The sequence below is a fragment of the Hevea brasiliensis genome, chromosome 17 (assembly GCF_030052815.1).
Source record: "Hevea brasiliensis isolate MT/VB/25A 57/8 chromosome 17, ASM3005281v1, whole genome shotgun sequence".
Taxonomy (NCBI): Eukaryota; Viridiplantae; Streptophyta; class Magnoliopsida; order Malpighiales; family Euphorbiaceae; genus Hevea; species Hevea brasiliensis.
The window spans coordinates 7127481-7149965 of NC_079509.1; the positions used below are offsets into that span (position 1 = coordinate 7127481).

General features: G+C 32.9%; 2 protein-coding genes across 3 annotated transcripts; both read right to left on the reverse strand.

The window, feature by feature from the left end:
• Positions 1 to 6472: 6472 nt before the first annotated feature.
• On the reverse strand, positions 6473 to 9749 carry LOC110656343 (gamma carbonic anhydrase-like 2, mitochondrial). The gene is made up of 2 exons (XM_021813061.2): positions 8966 to 9749; positions 6473 to 7133 (listed from the first exon to the last, which is right to left on the reverse strand). The coding sequence occupies exons 1-2, from the start codon at positions 9516 to 9518 to the stop codon at positions 6757 to 6759; spliced, it is 930 nt and encodes a 309-aa protein (XP_021668753.2). The 5' UTR covers positions 9519 to 9749; the 3' UTR covers positions 6473 to 6756.
• Positions 9750 to 11285: 1536 nt separating this feature from the next.
• Positions 11286 to 14772, reverse strand: LOC110656334 (truncated transcription factor CAULIFLOWER A). Of its 2 annotated transcripts, none has more exons than XM_021813043.2 (8): positions 14538 to 14772; positions 14348 to 14426; positions 13637 to 13698; positions 13448 to 13547; positions 13178 to 13219; positions 12760 to 12801; positions 12560 to 12633; positions 11286 to 12412 (listed from the first exon to the last, which is right to left on the reverse strand). In XM_021813043.2, exons 1-8 carry the CDS (start codon positions 14717 to 14719, stop codon positions 12385 to 12387), a joined length of 609 nt encoding a protein of 202 aa, XP_021668735.2. In that variant the 5' UTR covers positions 14720 to 14772; the 3' UTR covers positions 11286 to 12384. The 2 variants fall into 2 exon arrangements, with proteins under 2 accessions (XP_021668735.2, XP_021668734.2); XM_021813042.2 differs by having other exon boundaries at positions 12560 to 12639.
• Between the last annotated feature and the right edge of the window lie 7713 nt (positions 14773 to 22485).

The following is a 22485-nucleotide window of genomic DNA, read 5'->3' on the forward strand; positions in this document are numbered from 1 at the left end:
TACTATAATTACCACTCACCTGGAACTTCCAAGACAATAGTTATTTTCAATGAAAGAGAGACAATTTCAACTGACTGATTGAATATTTGAATCTCCTACATACCCAAAATATAAAAGAAAAATATTAAATAATAATAAAATAAAATAACTTATATATATATATATATATATATATATATATATATATATATATATATATATATAATCTAAATTTAAAGATATCGTCTCACAGTAATTATGATCAACCAAATTCAGTACCGATAGTCAAAGAGAAGAAAAATAAATTTATAGAGTAGTTGTAACGGTTTAAGGAGAGAAAGTAAAATCAAATTCACCTGTTATTGAACGGAGAACGAGAATTTTTATTTTAAAAACATAATCAAAGGTGATGAATTGAGAAATAAAAATTTAAGAATTATCTGCGCACATCAGATTATTTATATATATACGTATAATAATAAATAAAAGATTATGAAAATACCTGTTGAGAGTATTTGGTAGAAAAAGGAGGTGACAAACAGGTTTTGAGAGCAAAGTTTAGCAGAAGAGATGATTAGGGTATATATATATTTCAAGAGTCCTATTAGGTATAGAATGGGATAAGAGTTATTATTGAACTGGGTTGTTCAGATTGCAGATATATATTAAGTTTCAAAAATAATATATATATATATATATATATATATATATATATATATATATATATCTAAAAATAAATAAGTAGACCATCTAATAAAATATATATATTTTTTATAAATATATTAAATTATTGTTAATTAATTAAAATAAAATAATAATAAATAATAAATGTATATGAATTTTCACAATTATCTTCATACAGTAATATTTCTGTGAACTTGAGAAGCTTGAAGTTAGATTTGGATTAAAAAAGGGCCTTCATCCACAGATGTTGCTAATGAATGCAAGGAGGCTTTACTTTCTCATGTTGTGGCCGTGGTGAATCATTTTTTGGGCTGCCCATTGTTGATTGGGTCCCATTGGCAGGAATACTTTGTGGTGGGGAAATAGGCCATGGCATTTAAATCTTGAATGCACATGGAAGGCAAGAAGAAAGCACTTTGAGTTGTCTGCATATATTTACCACAGTATTTCGGGTGCTGTCATATGACTCCGCCGTCACCTATGGACATTAAATCCTGTCCATGATTGTGCCCCAAATTGACGGAAGGGAATCAGAGATATGACTCAATTGCAAGTAGCGGATGACGCTTGTGTTTCTTCTCTCCATTTTCTTAAAGCAGTGGGCATGTGTCTTTGTGAAAGAACATGTATGGAATAATATTGTAGTACGGTTTGACAGAATTGTTGGAAATAAATTCATTGTGTCTGCATGAAAGACCATGTATGGAATATTTCTACCACTATTTCACCAACTATGCAAAGGCGAAGTCCAAAAAAAAGGCAGTTCTACTCCATGCTAGCTGTAATATTTGCCGCCACTTTGTTCAGATTTTTTCTTATCATGCACAATTTTCGTGCAATTTAACAGTACAATGAAGTTGCTTTTGTTGTGTGCGTCTTATTAATCTCTTTTTTCTTGAGGGGGAAAGCATTATTAACGTGAAATTGCATGCAGAGCTTGTTTGGAAGCTCAATTCTCTAAAGAGTAAAATGTTTATGAGCACTGTATTCTTCTTGTGAGTGAAACAATTTAAAAAGAAAATGACAACATGTTCTTTTTTGTTTTCAAATAGACATGCCATTATAGCATTTTGATTGAGTTTAGGTGAGGCTGGAAAAAGTTTAGTTAAATTGTGATTAAATTGTCAGAAAACAGTTTCAGGAGACAAGCAGAACTTGGTTATCGACCCACATCAGAAATGTTTAAAAGAGTGTCTCCAAAATCCTTCGAATTCGGATCTTCTTGGCTTTGCTTCTCTTTGCTGTCCTGAAGGAAAAACACAAAGAAGGTGCATACACTTCCAGGGCGTCACGGAAGAATTTTCTGACGTACCTGCGAAGTTGATCATGCGAACTTGCGACTTGGGAGATCTCAAACTGCCCAAGAACATTGCAAACACTCGCATGCAGATGGCTAGACAAAGTTCATTCTTATAGTTAATAGCAGATGTTAGCAAAGTTCAACAGAAATAGGCAAAGCAAAAGCCAAAAGGTTTTCAAGCTGAAGCATCTGTGTTAAGTCAAAATATTAGATCTGAGTTACACAACATAGAATAACTCTAGCTACCATTCCTTCGCATACACACAAACCTCTGAGGAGATTTAGATAGTTATCTTTAATAAATAAAATTCCAGATTTTTTTTTCCAACTTTTAATATTGGATTATTCCATTGGGAAAATATGCATGGGCATGCACTGTATATCCAAAGTCACGCAAATTCACGCTAAGACCTAAATCCCATGACAGTGTGCGATAAGGGAAAAGCCAAACCATTTACGGTGTGTTTGGATGGACGAAACGAGGAAAGATTTTACAAAGTAAGTTAGGTAAGGTAATAGAAGGAAAGGTAACAAAACCTTCTTAACTCACAAATTTAATGGATTAAAAAAGTGAGGATTTTGAAAGTTTTGAAACCTTTAAAAATCTTACATCCTTTAGAAATTTTCCTTTAGAAATTTTCCTTCCAAATAAGTATTAGTACTTTAAAATCCCATCTCTTACCTCCAAAAACTAAGCCGTTAAGAAATTAATCTGCACTTCTAAAATTTACTAAAAAATCTGCACAAATAATTTCCTTTCCCAATAAGCAAGTTCAAGGCTTTATCTATCGTCCAATCATTCTTCAATTTAAATTTGTTCTTTTTGAAGATATACATATCAACTTTAATGTGCCATTAATCAACTTATTGAATCTTGGACTAGTCCGACCTAGCCCCTATAATTAAGCAGAAAACACAATTTTAATTAACAAGTCTCTCTCGCATTGGAAAATCTATATGGATCCCATGGTTTTGTAACAAAAAGCATGATAATCACTTATCACATTTTAATCAAGTGGAGAATAAGGGGAGAATTATTTAGGTATCTAGCTAGATGTCACTCATGACGAGTGCTGCTATCTTGACAGACTGACCACCACGGATGAATAACGAAAGCTCCTTCAAAAGTAGAATGGCACCCAATGTATCGCTGCAATCTCCTTTCAAAACCTGACTTGATTCAATAGCTAAAGGCATATCAATCACCAAAAGATCAAGTTGAAATCCTCACTTTTCCAATCCCCCAATTGAAAAAAAAAAAAAGAAAAGAAAAGAAAAGAAAATATACACCATGAGACAATTCTTCTGCCTTGTGAGATCCCAGATCATGATCAGCATATATACGGGAGGATCCAGCAAGGGATAATTGTTAAGAAAGAAAGGAAAAGGGAGTAATATAATTAATTCAATAGAATTCTGCTTGCATTATCAAGGAGATGATAAGCTTAAAGACATCCTTTTGCAAGGGACCCAAAAATCTGAATAAAATCCCAACCCTTAGAGATTTATTTAGTTAAAACACCACAAATTTTATGTATAAAAGAATCTCAATAAATCATATATGTAAAAAACCATGCTTATGATAATGCTGATGCATGATCATATTATATTAAAAAAGCTCCGATTAATAGTATTTTCCTAACTCTCCATTCCTTTAAAGAAACATATGGAGATTCATATACCAAATTCCTGCAATAATTGCTATAAACACTGAAAACTAAGCAATTTAATTTGCTATAACACATAAAAAGAGAAAATAAAGAAGAATTGATGATATATCGATAAGATTTGATAATTATGACATGTAAATAAGAGGGATATTGGCACGGCTCAATCAGATTAAAGGACCCAAATCCTTGGGAGATTTGATTTGATTGAGCCATTCCAACATCCCCTCTTTCTCTATAAACTTACCATTACGTATATATACATGATCACAAGATGATGATCATAATTTGTAAAGAATGGAATCATTCGATTGCCTCTTATTTAAGAATGATCAATGGAGCTTAATGGTATCAATGAATTGATGGGTGAGAATTAGAAGATTAAGATAAGGAAAGGAGTGAGGATTAATGCATTAGCAAAACCTGATTAGTGGAAGATTTAATATAAATAGGTAAGAGACTGAAGAAAGTGGAAAATTTTGAAGAATATATATAATATATCAAGAAATCAAAAATGGTTGAGACGTCAAAGTCTTTGCTTCACTTAAAAGAGCGACAATTTATATAGAGAAATTTTGTGGTTATTTTATTGTTTTTAATAAACTAACTCATTTTTTAAAATAATTATCATTAAATAAATTTATAACATTTTTTTTAAATTTATATCAGGCATTAATTTGTTCTGAATTTACGCTTTTTTATTATTAAAAAAATAATATTTCATTTAATGATAAAAAAATAAAATTAAAATTTCTCTTTTTGTCTTCCCTATCATTGGCACAAGAGTACGAAATGTTCCATTTCTTTTTTTTTTTTCCTTTTTCTAATAATATTTTCTATTTTCTAAAATTTCTTATTAATTAATTGGATTATTTCCATCAAAATCAGTCTTTGAAATAGTTTACCTCATTCCCTTGTATTTTCATTTCCTTTTAATTTTTCAATATTCTTGATAAAAAAAAAATAATATCATTATCTTGCTTAATATAATAACCTAATTATTGAATTTGCATCATAACACATATCAATGTTAGTCATTCAAATCTTAATCAGTTTTCATTTTTCCTTTAAAAATTCTCAAAATATCAAAATCAAAATTGTTTCAAAATAATTAATCCCTAAAACAAAGTATGCCACAATAATTAGTACTCAAGTCATGACCAATTGACAATCCAAAAAGGATTAATCCACTGTGTGCGATCACATCTTTACACTTCACCAGAATAAAAGCATTTAGAATTCTTTATTAATTTCACTTTATTCAAATCTCAAGATATATATATATATATATATAATTAATTTTTGAAATTTAAAATTAAATTCTCCTACTTAATTTGGCTTAATTTAATAGCTGAACGCATATTAATAAATTCATATTCAAGTTCGCACTCTCCTGATAAAAAAACAATCCCTTTTCAAAGAAGACACCAATATATGCTAACTTTTAATCTAATATTGCAATATTGATGATCATGAGGCAATGGTAAGGTATGGTGGAAAGATAATAGTCCCATAACACAAAAAAATTAATTTATTTTAAATAAATTTGTTTAAAATGACAATTATTGTACAGTGGAAAGGTCATCTGGGGGGTAGTTCATAGTTGCGGTGTTGGAAACTGATTAAAATTAAGCATTGTGCTCTTTGATAAGAAATCCAACTGCTTCTGTAATTAGTTTCGCAATTAGATTTTATCTACTATTTTGGGTGATAAACTTTGTGCTTAATCATTTGTCCATTCTCTCCGCTAATCAAGACACTAAGAAATCAAAGATTCGGTTTACCTTTTTTTTTTTCTTTTTCTTTTCGTCCTAATTTCCCCACCATTCACTGGATAGCAATAAAATGAATTGAAATTGGCCTTGACCCCCTCTCCTTTTTCCTTTAATTAATTAATAAGGTAAGAAGACATGCATGTAGAGGCTTCTGTCTGTTGGTGGATGAATAAATCTCGGTTGATTATCGATGAAGAAGGCTTATCTTGATCGTCCAATGAAAGGAAAAAAAAGAGATGGGATCGGATATTAGGCGTCAGAGAATCGTGGAACGCCATTAATGCAGTTTAAAGAAATTGCAGAAATAGGTCGTGCGTGCCCACGCACAGTTACATTACAATATCCTCCTCATTGCCAATTAGCTAAGCGTTGCTTTGGTTGGTGGTCCGGATTCCTGCAAGAATGGAGCTAAGGGAACATCTCATACAACTTTCCAGATACCCCAGGACTCGTTATAGTAGTCTTCTTGATACCAAGAATAAATAAACTTTCAGAAAGGCATATTCTTTGGTTAGATTATCAATTCCATCTTATATTTGGTTTCCTAATTATAATCAAATTCTTTGAAAGTAGCACTAAAGAATGCAAGTCAAATTGATTAATAGGTTGAACAAAAAGAGGTACACTTCTAACATTGACTTTGCTATATTGATGCTTCTTAGCTGAAATTTTCTCCTATTACATACACTAGCAATGCCGATTAGTACGAGTGAAACTGCTTCTTTGGTCTTTCAATGCGGGTCGGCTCCCATTACCTGACAATAAGAATGCTAGCAACTCAAAATAAGAGTTCCATTTATATGCTTAATGCTATTCAAAAGGGAGTGAGAATCACTATCGCAAAAATGGATATAATTCAATAAAATTAAATGGCAATTAACCATAAATAAATTTTGTAGATATGATTTTTTGCAGATATGATTCTTACCACAACAAAGAGAAACGATATTAGAAGACCCTTATTTTAATAAGGGACACTAATTTACTCCCATATTAGTTGTTTGGATTTGGTAACATAAATACAGCGATGTTGTTTCCCCTACAAAACTGGAGTATCTTTTCCAATATGACGGAAAAAAAATGAACAATTTCTTGATAGCCAACATCAAGTGAGGCTGAACAAAGCCAAATACAGTAAGCCTTAGGAATAATGCGTAGAGCATGCAAACCAAAAACAATTGACGAGTGCCTCCAGTGTATCACCCATTTGGTTGAAATTCACAACCAGCACTTTCAACAGCCAACAACATCAAATACAAACAATAGAAACATGGAAGCTTGCTTTATGTGTTCTCGAGCTATTTATTTCTTTGCAATTAGCCAGTGCATAGAAAGATGACAGTGAAAAGCATCAGATAGAAATACCTAACTTCTTCTTCAAATTCTCAACCTCTAAATATACTGTGGAGTAGGGGAGAAACTCTGAGAAATGGTTTTTGCTGAGATCGTTAATTGCAACAGCAAGTTTAGGGATTTCTAAATTCTCTTCATGTGTTAGAGCCCTTACAAACCTTGCTGGATTTCCCGCCCAAAGTTCGCCAGTTGGAATTCTCCTCCCTGGGGGAACTACAGACCCTGCTTCAAGGATTGAGTGTGTCTCCACCAAAGAACCTTCCATAAGGATAGAGTGCTGTCCGATGATGCATTCTGGCTCAATTGTGCAGGACCGCAAGAGACTATACGCACCAATTGTCACAAACCTTTCAATGGATGTCTCTGCTGGTAGTCCTGACAGAAGGAAGTAGCATAGAAAAATAAGACCAGAGGTCCTACATGGAATTCATAATAACCAATCACATTTGCATTTCTTCAAGATTTTACATTTAACATGAAATGCTGCAGCTATAACACTCCAGAGAAATCAATAAGCAGAAGCCATGGAACAATTGCTAAGGTTGGTAAAGTTTCAACCATTGGCAATTCATGTTATAATTTTGTTGCATACAGATCAGGGGTAAGCAGAATTTGGTTTAAGCTGAAATGACTGACCAAATCAAATTGATTTAGAAATTTGGTTCAGTTTATTAAATAATTTGGTTTGGTTTTAAATTTTTTTAAAAATCAATTTATTTGTTTTGGTTCGATTTTGTAAATGAAAATTTTGACAAAACCAAACCAAAGCAATTTCTTAACTCTACATTTTGAAGTTTTTAAGATTACATATCCTAATCTTTCACATCCCGTTTCCCTTTCTCTTTCTGTGATATTAACTATTGAGTACCAACGAATCGTTAAGGTTGCACCATGTGAGGATAGGCCACCTAGGTAGAACTCACCCTTGAAAACAGGCTTGCAAGGGGAGGATGCCTATGGACTTATTAACCTCTCACCAAAGTTGTTCCTTAACGATGTGGGATCGTAACATTCTGCCTCCTCTGCATTCTCTCACCCGCTCTCCCAAGAAGCATCGACATATTCTTTCCCTCACTCTCCATTACACAAGAAGGCACGAAAGGCCCATCAATAACGCTACCAGCATTGAGTCTCCAGCAGCATAAGAATGCAACATCAACCATTGATGCAGCCTCCAGTCTGACATCGACACAACATCAAGCATCAATGCAGCCTCCTTCATGTCCCCAACTCCGCCCTTACCAACACCATTGCCATCCAACTTACTGTCAATTCAAAACTCACCTCCAACAACCAAATCACCAACAACCCTTCTCTTTCTTTCTCATGATTTCTTACTCTCCTACATGATTTGTGTATACATTTACATTGTGAAAGTTGAGATTTTTGTGCTTCAGAACATGTGCACTCCACAGAATTTCTTTTGATCTGGGATTACTGTTCTCTTCTGATCTAGGAAGATGCTGCAAAAGGAGAGCAATTTTGATGTAGAGCAGGTGCTGAAGACGGAGAGCAATTTTGACATCACGAACAAAAGGAAACTCATTGTCTGCTTGAGATGGGAGAATTTTGTGTGGTTGTGTACCAAAATTTTCCTTGTTGAGATTGAGATTTGCTCTGGGTGATCTCTGCTCTCCTACCCCCAAACCAAATTATTGAACTGAACTGAACCAAATGGTCCAAACCAAATTAATTCAGTTTGATTCAATTTAGTTATTTACTTAAATCAGTTTCAATTTTGTTTTATAATTTAGAATATCCGGTTTATTCTATTTGGTTCAGTTTTGAATTGAATCCGCCGATTGCTCACCCCTAAATTAGAAACCCATGGAACAATGAAAGATCACACATTCTTTCCAATCTGGTAAGTTGCAGTCTGTCAACTAAAACCTAAGCAAAAATAATGGAATTCATTTCATTCCACTGAAGCAATATCTGTCAAAAGGTCCGAAGATTTACTGCAGAGATGCTAAGTAACTTAAATAAGGGCAATTCACATGCAACCTGGGCACACAAAATTATAGAGAAAGAAGTCGAACAATGCTAGTAAAAGAAGCCTTCCTAAGCAAGTTCAAGGTAATTCGAAAAATCCACTAAAAATTATCCATTTTCGCACAGTAAAACCTTAAAAATGCCTAAAACACCTAGAAATGGGCTAAAACCTAAGAAATGAAGTAAGAAAAGGATTAAAAAATTAGAACTCGAACCTGTAGGGGAGTTCCAGGCGGCATGAATTACACATCGCTCTTGAACATTAGAGCAGAACCCGACTGTGATCTTGTTGAGATCTCCCCGAAGAACCGATCCACTCCAAACTGACGCTCCATCGCAGACAGTGACCTGACCCGCTAGGACGACATTGGGTGCCACATAGGCATCGACAGCGACCTTGGGGAGCCACTGGCCCAACGGGATTAACTGCCTCTGACCTCGATAGTCCCACTTGACTCGATCGGGCGACGGCGTTATCGATTTGGTTGATGCCTCAGCGGATAAGGTGTGATTAAGGAGGTAGCGGTGCGGGGAGATCGTGGAGGTTAGGGCTTTTCTGGAGATGCGGGCTAGAGAAGTCGCCATTCTTTCCACAGTTATGGAGCTCAAACTCAACGTCTTGTACAGATGAAAACCGAGGGGAAAGGGCAGAGCCCGGGGGGGTGTGTCGCCGGATTGGCATTGATGACTTGGGCCCAGACGAAAAAAAAATATACCTCGAAAAGGAGGCCCAAATCTAAGATTTATGGGCTTGATTTTTAGACCCATTTATCTTTGATGGGCTTTGAATTGGACACTTTGTCGCAACCCATGTCTACCTATCCCCTCCTAAATTCCCAATAGTTGGAAAACAAGACGAGGATCAATAATTAAAATCAAAACGCATCATATAAATTCTAATGGATGCTAAATATATACTTTAATTATTGGAATCCAATTCCTTTGGAATAAATTATTGGAATCCAATTCCTTTGGAACAAGTTCGGACGATGACCTTCAACTTCAAATCCATAATCCAAGTTTATGTAAGGCTATAAGAAAAGAGAAATTATTAGGTGCACCCGGTGATCATACACCTTCTCTCACAATCATGTGATACCCACTTCCTATATAATAGGAAAGACCAACTTTCTGTGAGAGAGAGAACACTATTTTTTAGTGCTCCTGGTGTACCTAATAATTAGCCATAAGGAGGAATTATTAGGTGCACCCGTTGCACATACATATTCTCTCACAATCATGTGGGACCTACTTCCTATATAATAGGAGGAATCCAGTTTCTGTGAGAGAGGAAGCACTATTTTTTAGTGCTCCTGGTGTACCTAATAATTAGCCATAAAGATGAATTATTAGGTGCACCCAGTGCACATACACCTTCTCTCACAATCATGTAGGATCCACCTACTATATAATAAGAAAGACCCACTTTATGTAAAAGAGGGAGCACTAATAATTGCTCCTTACGTGTAATGTTAATGCCCCTCTAGTCATACATCCCAATATCTTGGCGGTGACATATTTGACTATGACCGTACAACTTGGGTAGGGATTAGAGTCCAGCTGGAATTTTGGCCCTGTTAGTGTGGATAGGTGAAAGACGAGTCAAGTGGCCAAGTCTTTTTCTCAAAAATATAAAGATAGAAAATGAGTCAAGTGGCCAAACTTTAAGACTTGTATCCTTAATGGTATATCACAAGAAAAGATGGAGACCGGAGAATCCCTTCTCCATTTGTTGAGAATAAAGTGAAGTTTGGGACCTCTTCTGGATAACTTGTATCATTTTTTCGATTCTATAGCCTATCAGCTTCCTTCCCACAGTTTTTGAGTTTCCTACCACTTTTTGAATTCTTGGTCTGGTCTCCAAAGATTTTACAAATTTTCTGACGAAAATCATAGCTATCCCTCTCAAGGATTGAAGATATTCAATTGCTTTATTTCAGGCTAAAGGATCCAATACTTTTTTGTATGATACATCAAATACTTTTTTTCCTCCTTATCCAATTCCAATTATTTTCTCTCAAAATTTGCTTGTTAAAATTGCAATTCTCTTTTCTCTCAAAAAATTAGGGGAATAATACTTCAGTATATTATTGTTATTTGTTATGTTTTGTTATACTCAAATTGAGGGGAAAACCAAATGGAATATTTAAAGATAATGAAAGCATAATTTTGACAGGAAGCAAGCAAACCAATAATCAAATCAATACTTCAATAAATATTATCCATAATAGAAAATTCTTTACTAAACCAATCCATAATCCTATCTATAATATTGATGTACAGGCACCAAAGCATTCAGATTACTATAAGTAAATTAAGAATATGTATAATAAAATCAACAATAATTAATGCATATAGTTGATAGGGCTACGTAGACATGACTTGAACCAGATGAAATCGAATCAATCAAAATCAGAATCAAACCTAGACAATTTTTCGTATGATTGAAATTATAGTAAAATAGGGTTGATTTCAATCTGAGAGTTTCTTGAATCTTAATTGATTTGCTAATTCAATTCAATTTAAACTAAAAAATTATAATTTTGAGACATGTCATGTAACACTAAAGATCGAAGTAAGATTACAATTTTGAATTGGATTACAATCGTTAAAAACTAAAATTATATGGAACCGAATCTATAAAGTTCAGTTGGGGCTAACCAAAACAGGCCCGCACCCACCGCGTCTTGGGCCAAGAAGCCATATAGTGCACCAGGTAGAAAGTTTTCTACCAGATATTGGAAGTAGTGGAAGCATCTTTTTGACATCCAATAAAGCTCCCTGTAAAAGGACAAGAACATATATATATCTGGATTGTTATCTATACGAGGCACTTTTTTCAAATATCTATCTGATTCATATCCTGTACCTCCAAGATTTTTTTATTTTGCCCTTTTTGAACCGAGTGGATATAAATATGAACTTCTCTTGCGTTCATCATACCCATATAAAAATCATCTAGGAGTTAATGGAGGCCAAACACATGGTAGTCATGTCTTTGTATCAAGCAGCCAAGCCCTCATCTTCTGTTCAATATGTGAAGCCCTACCCATCTTCGGTTGCTTCTGTGGGCATGTATAATGATGGAGTACAGCGTCATCAACCCAAGGACAAGAATTCTTACACCTATTCAGGTATGGGTTATGACTCCAATGGCTACGATGAAAGCATTGATGAAAAAGCTGCAAATTACATCTCAAGCGTTCGAGAGCGACTTAGGGTACACGATTAAACTACTTGTAATAATCTTGAAATTAGTCTATGCTATATATATGCTCCATTGTGCATGTACGCTACTACTCACTGTATAGGTGTGCAAGTAATCAATATGCTTAATCTGTGAGTTTCATTGATCTTGGTGCATATAATGAATCGTTGTTCCCCCTCAAGAAAATTAAATCTTTGCGAACTCAATTTACCATGAAATATAGCTGAATACATTTGTCTCTGAAAGCTCTCTCTCTTTTTTTTTTCCCACCTTTTTTCAACTATATATGTAGACCTTTTTATTATTTAGCATAATACAGGCATGCATGATAAAATGTAAACCCACTCAAACGCTTAATATAAGGTAACAAATCTAAAGCATGACCGATGGAGAAAACTTGGAGAATGCCATTTTAGCACTTCCAGTTTAATGGAGAATTCCATCATCAACAACCCTGCAATTCAAGATCATTCGAAGGCCGTCAGAAAAATATTCAGTACTTCTAAGCATATTATTACTATTAATTCCATTATGAATAAGAGGACCATGTGCAGCATGCCCATGGCAAAAAAGCACCAAAAATATTAGTAAAATAGATTACCTTTGCTGAAATGCATTACATGGATTTGGGTCCAGAATTCCCGTGCCTATGCTTGCATCACGAAGTTCCTGCAACTTAATCTCAAGCAAGCATTACAGAAAAGAGAGATTTAAAACTCTAGCACTTGATCTCAATTTATACATATATTGGAAAAAGAAGAATGAATGAACATTTTGGGGATGATAGTTTTAAAATCTCACTCTTTTCTGGAGACGAGTATTCCCTTCTTGCAGGGCTCTATGCTGCGCTCAGACAAAGGGGAAATTTTTTTATTTTTCAACACATATTTTCAATTAAATTTTCATAGACCCCACTTAAAACTAGACTATTTAATTTATAAGCCCAAGTATATATGGAATCCCTTACACACTAGTTGAGATATATCCTGTGCAAGTATATTCGCAACTCAGAATACAACATAATATATCAGAAATAAGCAAGCCAATATAGAGAATATGAGCAGTCCAATCCTGTAAATTTATTACCCAACCGATTTCCGTAGTCAAAACTTACTTTGTTTTGCCTAACCCCAGTTTTTACAATCCTGACATGATCATGATCAGCTAGCTTCTTCACAGACTCGGAGAATGCTTAGATTATATAGTACATCTGACGTACCTTTCTCTTCAGCAAGTTGATGTGCTCCGTAATAATGCGTCTCTGTTGATTAATTACATTCACAGTCAAAATAACAGAGTCAGTCCAATTTCAAGAAGATTATACCAATCCATGTAAATTTTTTTTTTCTTCTTTCATAATCAGGAAGCCAAATAGAATTATATTAATCCATGTAATGTAGATTAAATGTTCAAAGTCTTCTATTAGGTTCATGTAAGGCTCTAAATTTGATGTGTTTTTATCAGAATATAATTGACAAAAATCATGTACCTTCTTAGAGCGGATGCGCTCAACCCCAGTCTTTAATTGTCTCTCGAGCTGTTTTAACTCTTTCATGCCCAACGTTGATATATCTTCTCCACAGAGGTGCCTGAAAATTACATCAATTATTGACAATGAAGAGGACTTACGAGGATAAGAAGGAAAAAAAAAGTGATAATAAAAGGGCCATGTGATTACTTGAGTCCTGTTTCCGTGGTAGCTATTGTTCTCTCTAACTCTTCAATCTCATTTCTCCAAAACTGTACACAGCAGAAATTCAAAGCAGCTTAATTATACAGTAGCTAACGTAATACAACAAAGGATTTGAGGTCTCTGATTTGGAATCTAGCAAACAAATAAAATCCCCTGCACTAGCTTTGAGATTCTGTATTCATGGAACTTCATGATATGATATGGAAAGCAATATAAAGCATTTACCCTGATTGCATGAAAGTTTCCCTTTTATCTAATTAGGATTGGCTAAGTTGTAAGTGCTTTCTCTTCTGCTGAATTTCATGTTCAGTACATTATAATTAATTGAATACAATATAATTACAATATATATAATATCTGATTTTTTTTTTCAAGAGAGCAAAAGAAGAGTTCAGTGTAAGAAAGATTCAATTATTTTGGTTTTTTGTTTTTTTTTTTATTCTTTATTTTCCCCTGTTTTTATTGCTTTTCAATTCTTTTTATAGAAAATAACAAAAATAGGATATAACGAGAATCTCACTTGCTATGGCATAGGTTTTAAATATCATATAACAAAATCATTCAGTATTGAAGTTGAATTTTATAAAAGAGAATCCAAGAACGGATTTTCCATCTCTAAGTGAATAGAGTCAAAATCATAATCATATATTGAGAGTACATAGTGAAGTCATCATATGTATGATAATGATGAAATACCTCCATGGTTCTGCAGTACTGGTCATTTGATCCGAGCAGTCCCACTTCTCTCCGGTACCTAGCAATGGTCCTATCCGTGCTGCAGCCATTATAACACAAAGAAAGATAAATTTAAAAAGACATGAAGCTTAAGAAGAAGACATAGCCAATTATGAGAAGCTGTGGCTAAGAATGAAGAAAGAATTCTAACTCATGACTTGCAAACTGGTAAGCCTTTCCAGTGGCAGAGAAGACAAGCAGGCAAACTTCAGCATCACAAAGAATTGAAAGCTCGAAGGCTTTCTTTAGAATGCCATTTCTCCTCTTGGAAAAGGTTACATGTCTGCTTGTTGGATTCTCTATTCTCTTCAGATCCACCTTCCCTCTCCCCATACTACATGCGGAAAGCTTATCACAGGCACAAGCAAATAATAATGTGAATTGATTGGGCTAAGAATGTTTGTTTATATAATAACCAATGCAAGGCAAAATGAGGTCATGACCATCCATCATGTTCATGTTAATGTCAAGTATGTGTGATTAAGAGTACGAGGAATGGAGATTCAACAGCTGGTTGCAGTACTTTTTTGCGTAAATGAAGCGGTATGATGTCATTCCGCTACTCCTTTGTTTCGAGAATAAGATGTTAATTATTAGGTCATTCGGAATTCCACATCGGATATAAAGTGTGTGTGGTATGTAGCGTTTATATCAGATAAGGGGTCCTGATAAAATTATAATGATTTTATCGAGATACTGAGTTATATTGATACCGAAAAATATAATACCTATTGAAAAGTCATTTCAAGGACAAAACACTTCTCTCTAAGAGTTAATATAGAATAATGAGGTCATGACCATCCATCATGTTCATGTTAATGTCAAGTATGTGTGATTAAGAGTATGAGGAATGGAGATTCAACAGCTGGTTGTAGTACTTTCTTGCACAAACGAAGCGGTATGATGTCATTCCACTACTCCTTTGTTTCGAGAATAAGATGTTGATTATTAGGTCATTCGGAATCCCACATCACATATAAAGTGTGTGTGGTGTGTAGCGTTTATATCAGATGAGGGGTCCTGATAAAATTATAATGATTTTATAAGAGATTGAGTTGTATTGATACCGAAAAATATAATACCTATTGAAAAGTCATTTCAATGACAAAACACTTCTCTCCAAGAGTTAACGTAGAATAATGAGGTCATGACCATCCATCATGTTCATGTTAATGTCAAGTATGTGTGATTAAGAGTACGAGGAATGGAGATTCAACAGCTGGTTGCAGTACTTTCTTGCGCAAATGAAGTGGTATGATGTCATTCCACTACTCCTTTGTTTCGAGAATAAGATGTTAATTATTAAGTCATTCGGAATTCCACATCGAATATTAAGTATGTGTGGTGTGTAGCGTTTATATCAGATGAGGGATCCTGATAAAATTATAACAATTTTATCAAAATATTGAGTTGTATTGATACCGAAAAATATAATACCTATTGAAAAGTCATTTAAAGGACAAAACACTTCTCTCCGAGAGTTAATATAGAATAGTCAATCAAGCTTACGAGAATATTTTTTTTTTTTTAAATTAAAGCAACAAATTGCTCCTTTTTGTGCATTCTACCTATTGACAAAAAAAAAAGAGACCTGTAGTGAAAACAAAATGTGAGTCGAGTGTCTTGTTGTGATCCTAGTTGAGGTTCGCAAGTGATTCGGGCGTGTCTAAGTGCTAGTCTTTCAGGATCCTATATCAAATATGGAGGATATATGCATAGCATTTATACGAAGTAAAGGGTCTTAATAAAATTACTTTCATCAAGATATCAAGTCTTATCTCCGAGTATTGGATACCTATTGACAAAAAAAAAAAGATGTTAATTATTATATAATTTATTTTTTATTATATAATTTTCATAGGTTTCCTTTGTTTTGTGAGTATTTTTTATTATTTGATTGTAATATTAAATTAATAATTTATAAATATTTTTATTATTTATATTAGGTATATATAAATCTTTTATATTTTAATAAATTTTTTAAGAATATTAGTTTTCTCTTTATCTCTTGATCTATTTTACTCAGTATCTTAAATTTTTAAAAAATGCAAAAAAATATTTTTTATAGAATAAATAAAATTTTAATATACCGAGAAACGGTTATTTAAAAAATTAAATTTGAAATATATAGTTTATAAGAACAATTTATATTGCAAAGCAGAAAATAATTGCAATGAAAATGTAAAATTTTTTCATTTTGAATGGTAAAATAAACTCGTGAGGAAGCTCAATTGAAAACGTGAACTTCAACAGGGTAACGCTTATGAAGCATCAAAACAAACAATGGTGGGGTAACGATAATGCGAAAACAAGCCCAAACGGTTAATCAACGGTCGACAGGTAGAACCAACAATAAAAGAAAGGATTTAGATAAATTTTAATAATCATTTTTAAATTTATATAATTACAACACTATAATTTTTTAACTTTAAAATATAATATAAAATCTCTTAAACTTTTAAATTTTACGCAATAAAATCTTTCTGATTTTAAATTATTAATTTTTCAGTTAGAAATTGATGTAAATAGTTTTCTCGCAATGTTTAGTCAATATTTCTTTCTTTCTTCTTACACAAAGTATAAAATTATTAATTTTTATGTATAAAAAATTTATTTTATTTATAAAGAGAAGAAAGACCAATTTATATATAACATGAGACAAAAAAGAGAAATATTGATTAAATTTTATGTTAGAACTGTCTAGATCTATATTTAACTGAAAAATTAATAATTAGATATTAAAAAAATTTTATTATATAAAATTTAAAAATTAATAAAATTTTATGTTATATTTTTTAATTAAAAAATTATAATATTATTATTAAATAAGTTTAGAAATTATTACCAAAATTTATTTAAAAGGATTTCATTGAATCCCATGAGAGATCGACACGTAGCGAAACATTCTGTTTGATCGATCGATTGATTCGCATGTTGATGAAATTTGGAGATACAAAATCCAAAAGTTAGTAAATCTCATAATTATTTCCCTTTGCGAGCGGATTGAAAAAAATAAGCGTCGCTCAGAAAAATAACGAAAATGTCAAATTATCTATTGCCACGCGACTCCATTAACGGAGCAAAGTCTTCTTGTGCTTGTGTTGTGGGCCCACTTTTAGTATCATAATTCAATTCTCTGGTTAATCTCGTACACTTTACCATATGGGGTTGTCCTTATCTTTTCACCATCACCTTTGCACGGGAAGAAAAAAATAATGAAAATATATAAATTTAGATTTGAATTTATATTTCATTAATTTTTAATTAAAAAATTTCTTTATTTACATTACATGTTCATGTTTTACTTTTGGTCAATTTTACTACAGTATTATGTTTATCTTGTCTTTGTCGTCTTTTTATTTTTAAATTTTATGTAAATATTATTAATATTTTTATTAGTATTTACAATTTTTGTTAATAATTCTAATAGATTTTTATCATGAAAACTCATTTGAATCTAGTCAATCTTAATAATTACGGTGCTTATCCTGGGCTTCCATCCTTGTAGGCCACTGACCACGCTAGAAATTGGAGGTCATTCCATCTAGTGGTCTACTTAATCGTACACTTTCTGCATCGGATCGACTGTTGTTTTCAACTGAAAATAAAAAGTAATGATATCTTTATGAATTTTAATTTAATGATATTAAAATTATCTTTAAAATCTCATAATTTTAAATTTAATTTTAATCAAAGTTAATTTATTAGAAGAAAAAAATGGAAGGCAGCAGTAATGGGATGATGAACAGAAGCCAGAACAATGGTGCCAAACGAAATGAAAATGGAGGAGTGGGTCCGTTATAAAGAAGAGATCGAAACGTAGCAAGCTTTTGCAACTAGTGAAGTCTCAAGTCTTTGAAGTGGGGTGCCAACTTTCTCTCCATCCAGCAATTGGGTGTGTCGGTTGATAGACTATGCATTAGACATGTGGGCCTCCGTCACCCATATCTGTAATTATTATTTACCACTAATTTTTCCCTTCTCAACCATAATCTTCAAATCCCATCTTCAAATTGACGTTTTTCTAAGGGACAAATACATGTCAGAATTTCTTATAGTAATGATAAGCTCACTAGTTGAGGAATGCAAGGTTAACTGTGCAGAATTGGGTGTTGTAGCATGATTGGAAGCCATTGAGTTTTGTTTGTATTAATTGGAAGCTAAAACTAGTATAGAACGCGCATGCAACTGGTCATCATGGCATAGCAAATCACACACAATACTACATCATAACATAAACTCAACTGTTCTTCGCATATGAATTTATGACGATTGTCTATCCCTAGTTTGTTTTCCCCCTCGAAAATAGCAGCAATTTCATTAGGTATTTTAAACATTACAGATTGAAAGCCGCCCAAAGCCTACATACAAAGAAATAATTCTTCCTAAACCCATAGCGCAGGCAAGAAAAAACCAAAATCCTAAAGCTAAGGTGGCCTTAACCCGCATAACTGACTCCCATTGCAGAAAATCTCAACATGGCAGCTGCACGTAGGGATGGAGTAATTTTATGGTATTGTTCCAGAGCTGAGTTAGTTCACTCTAAATTCGATTAATTTTTTTTTATTTTAAATTTTTATAAATTTGTTCTCTATTATAATATATTATTATTTTATATTAAAATTATTTATTTTTATTTATTTATTTATATATTTAAAATTATAATTTTTTTAAAAATATATAAATATATTATTAAAATTATGTTTAAAACTTATATATTTAAATTATAACTTATTTTTAATAAATAAATTTATATCATATAATGATAAATTAAAATAAAAAATAAGACAAAAAACTTTCATCCTAATCTCAAACTCTTATGGGTGAGGACAAAGAGAACGATTCTCACACCTCAACCCGTCCTATTGTTATTTCTATCTCCATGCAATACCAAACCCTATAGTAAGGGACAATCCCAAACTCCCATGGAAGCAAAGACAGAGATGCCGGTCCACTAAAAGACACGCAAGCTTAAGGAAGCCTACCGAGAATCATAAATCTGATCTATACATAATGTCAGATATTAATGTCATAAAGGAACCTAAACATTTTTATTTAAGTCATTAATGAGATTGGAGCTAGAAGTAAATGCCATTTGTGTTGAGAGTTATATATATATATATATATATATATATATAGAGAGAGAGAGAGAGAGAGAGAGAGAGAGAGAGAGAGAGCTTCACTAATAAAAAGGGTTGTACAATAATAGGCCCATCAAAAGTAACCCAATTTTACAAATTAAGAGCCCAAGTTTCATTAGATAATTAACCTCTAATCTATTCGGATAATCCAAATGAAATTGGCAGAATCACAAATTTAATGTTGTGATGCCATCTGGGGAAGAAATAGAGATCAAGTGGAACATAGGGGTGAAGCTCTTCCAAATTGAGGACGAGAAAACGATGACAATGCTTAAGGAAGTCTAAGCAGAGCCACTGCCTGATCGGCAAACCTACAAACGACAAAATTATGCAACACAACAAAAAATACACAAAGCACTAAAGCTAAAGAAGACTGTATAACCCAAATCAACATTGTAGACAAGTTCAATAGTTTTGTGAGGGGTGATGATGTAACGGTCAGGCTCCAACCATTAAAGGAATTGTCTATTTTGGCCTAGTAGATTAGTGACCAGAATGTTTTGGTCACTCTCCTCTACTTGGATTAAAAAGAATAATATAATATATGTATATTTATTTATTTAGTTTTTATTTTATTTTATTTTTGACACCACCAAGCTGTATTGCTTAGCGCGTCATTGTTTGCCACGCGTAGGTTCTAGAAACATTGACAGAGAGCTCAACAGACCTCATGTAACACCCTGACATTGAACAATTCTATACATTCCACTATTCCGGTGACTTGTGTCTATCCGGATAGTCAGGATATTTAGAACCATATTTGAGCCATCTAGAAAAGCTATAAATAAAAATAAAGAGCAATTACATGAAGGTAAAAAGGAAATAAAAAAACAAAGCATAATAGGTTAAATGAGCCGAGGTCACAGCGATTGGTGACCGAACCGGGGAGTGACTGCGAGATCAATTGCTGCCCAAATTTCGTGTGGGACTCTGTGATACCCTAGGCCTAAGAATTATTGCGAAGCTAGTGAGAATGTGAAAACCACAAAAAAGAATAGAAAACCGGTTAAAATAATTGAACTAGAGTTCCGGAAGTAATTTAATGCTATTGAAAAAACGAATCAGACCGGTAAGGGGCAATTCGGTCAATTCACCCTTAGAGGTGACTCTTGGCCTAAATATCTATTAACATGTCGGAAATTAAATTTATGAAAATTAGATTTAAAGTGAAGAGGTTATGAAAAGAAAAGAAAATGAAAATAAAAATAAAAACTTTATGACATCATCATGCATATGTAAGTATGACCTAATAAAACAAATTTAATTATTATTTAATTAAATCATTTTTATTGGATAATTATAAAAGGAAATAAAATACAATTAAAAAGAAAATTTTGGGTCTTCTTCATTAGGATTGCTGTCCCATTCTTTCTCTCTCTTTCCTCTCTTATTTCCTCCATTGAAGAGCATTTCAAGCTCTAAAATCACCAAATTTTCCCTAAAATTTCCATAGCTTCTTGATAAAAAAATTCATTTTGAGTCTTAGCAGTGAGATTAGAAGCAAAAAGGAGGATAAAGGATTGAAGAAATTGAAGATACAAGAATTGCCATTTGAGGTAAGTTGTCTCCCTAGCCTAAATGACTAAGTATGCATGCAATTGCATTTGGATATGAGAAAATAACTTAGAAAAGTGAAAAATTATGCATGTTATGAAAGGTATGGAATTCGGCTAGCCTAAGAGGAAGTTGGATTTGATGAAAATTTATGGAATTAAATGTGTATGTGAACTCAATTGAGTATGTAGATATGCATTGTACACTTGAAATTTATGAATTGTGCAAATTAGAGAATTAGGGTTCTTAATGAATTAGGGTTTTAGGGAAAAATTTGGAGATTTGGTAAATTGATGCCAATTGACCTAATTGAGGCTTAAATTGGTCAATTGGTGTGACTTGGAGTGTGTTTGAATGATTAGAATTGAAATTGAATTGTAATTGTGTAATGTCCAATTCTGGACAGCTTGACAATGGTCCATTCAAATGGCTATAATTGGAATTCTGTTACTCTAATTGGTGTGAGGCCAATTAGAGATGAAAATTAAGACTCAAAGCAACAATTTTTATATAGAAACTCTGCCCTAAAACCAACCACAAGTTGGTGTAAAATTTGGTTAAATCCGGATTAGGTACCCTGTCACTGGGCAAAAATAACCATATAAATAGTACATGTTCAAATGGTTATGACTTGATATAGGAAGGTCCAAATGACCTTATTTTTATACCATTGGAAAGCTATGACGTAGTAGAATAACTTTTATGAAGAATACAAACCCAAATTCTGACCAGAACCAAATCAAATTTCCAACAAAAGTTGGGTCATCAAAACTGCCAAAACCTTAAAGTTGCCCAGAAAATCTGGAATTGACTAATCCGGCCAGTTATGGATAAATGGCCATAACTTGAGCTACAAAACTCCAAATGGAGTGATTCAAAAAGGAAATTAAATCTAAGACAATAAGGAACAACTTTGATGAAGGAAAGTTGGCCAAATTTCCACTATAGAAGGTCCAATAGAATAGTAGAACTAAGTGACCCAAAACTGAAATTTTGGAATTTCACTTAGAGAGTTTAGAATTTAAATTGGCAATCAATGTCAACATAATTATAACCCAAAATGTGGTATGTGGGAATAATTAGAACTAATATACCTATTAAGTATGAAAAAGTAATCATTTTAGCTAATTGGTTAAATGAATAGTAACCACAAATATACCTAATGCAAAGGATTCAAATGTATAAATCTTATTGGGGTAGATTAAGTCTACAAAATTTAAATGTTGGATTACTTATTAGAAATAAGTTGAATGGATACTGAAACACTTTAAAATTATATGTTTCAGTTGGAAAGGAGTCTTCGAAGGGAGAAAGAAAATTTGATTAAATCAAGACAAGTAAAAGAGATTTGTGCACAACTAGCCTAATTCTACGTTTTAAATTTATAATGAGTTTTGAATGAAC

Coding starts and splice junctions, on each gene's coding strand:
- LOC110656343 (XM_021813061.2), bottom strand. CDS start 9,518: ATGGGTCTAAAAATCAAGCCCATAAATCTTAGATTTGGGCCTCCTTTT. Junction 7,134..8,965: donor CGCCTGGAACTCCCCTACAG/GTTCGAGTTCTA, acceptor TCCTTCTGTCAG/GACTACCAGCAGAGACATCC.
- LOC110656334 (XM_021813042.2), bottom strand. CDS start 14,719: ATGGGGAGAGGGAAGGTGGATCTGAAGAGAATAGAGAATCCAACAAGC. Junction 13,699..14,347: donor AGTACTGCAGAACCATGGAG/GTATTTCATCAT, acceptor TGCTGTGTACAG/TTTTGGAGAAATGAGATTGA. Junction 12,640..12,759: donor ATACTCGTCTCCAGAAAAGA/GTGAGATTTTAA, acceptor TGCTTGCTTGAG/ATTAAGTTGCAGGAACTTCG.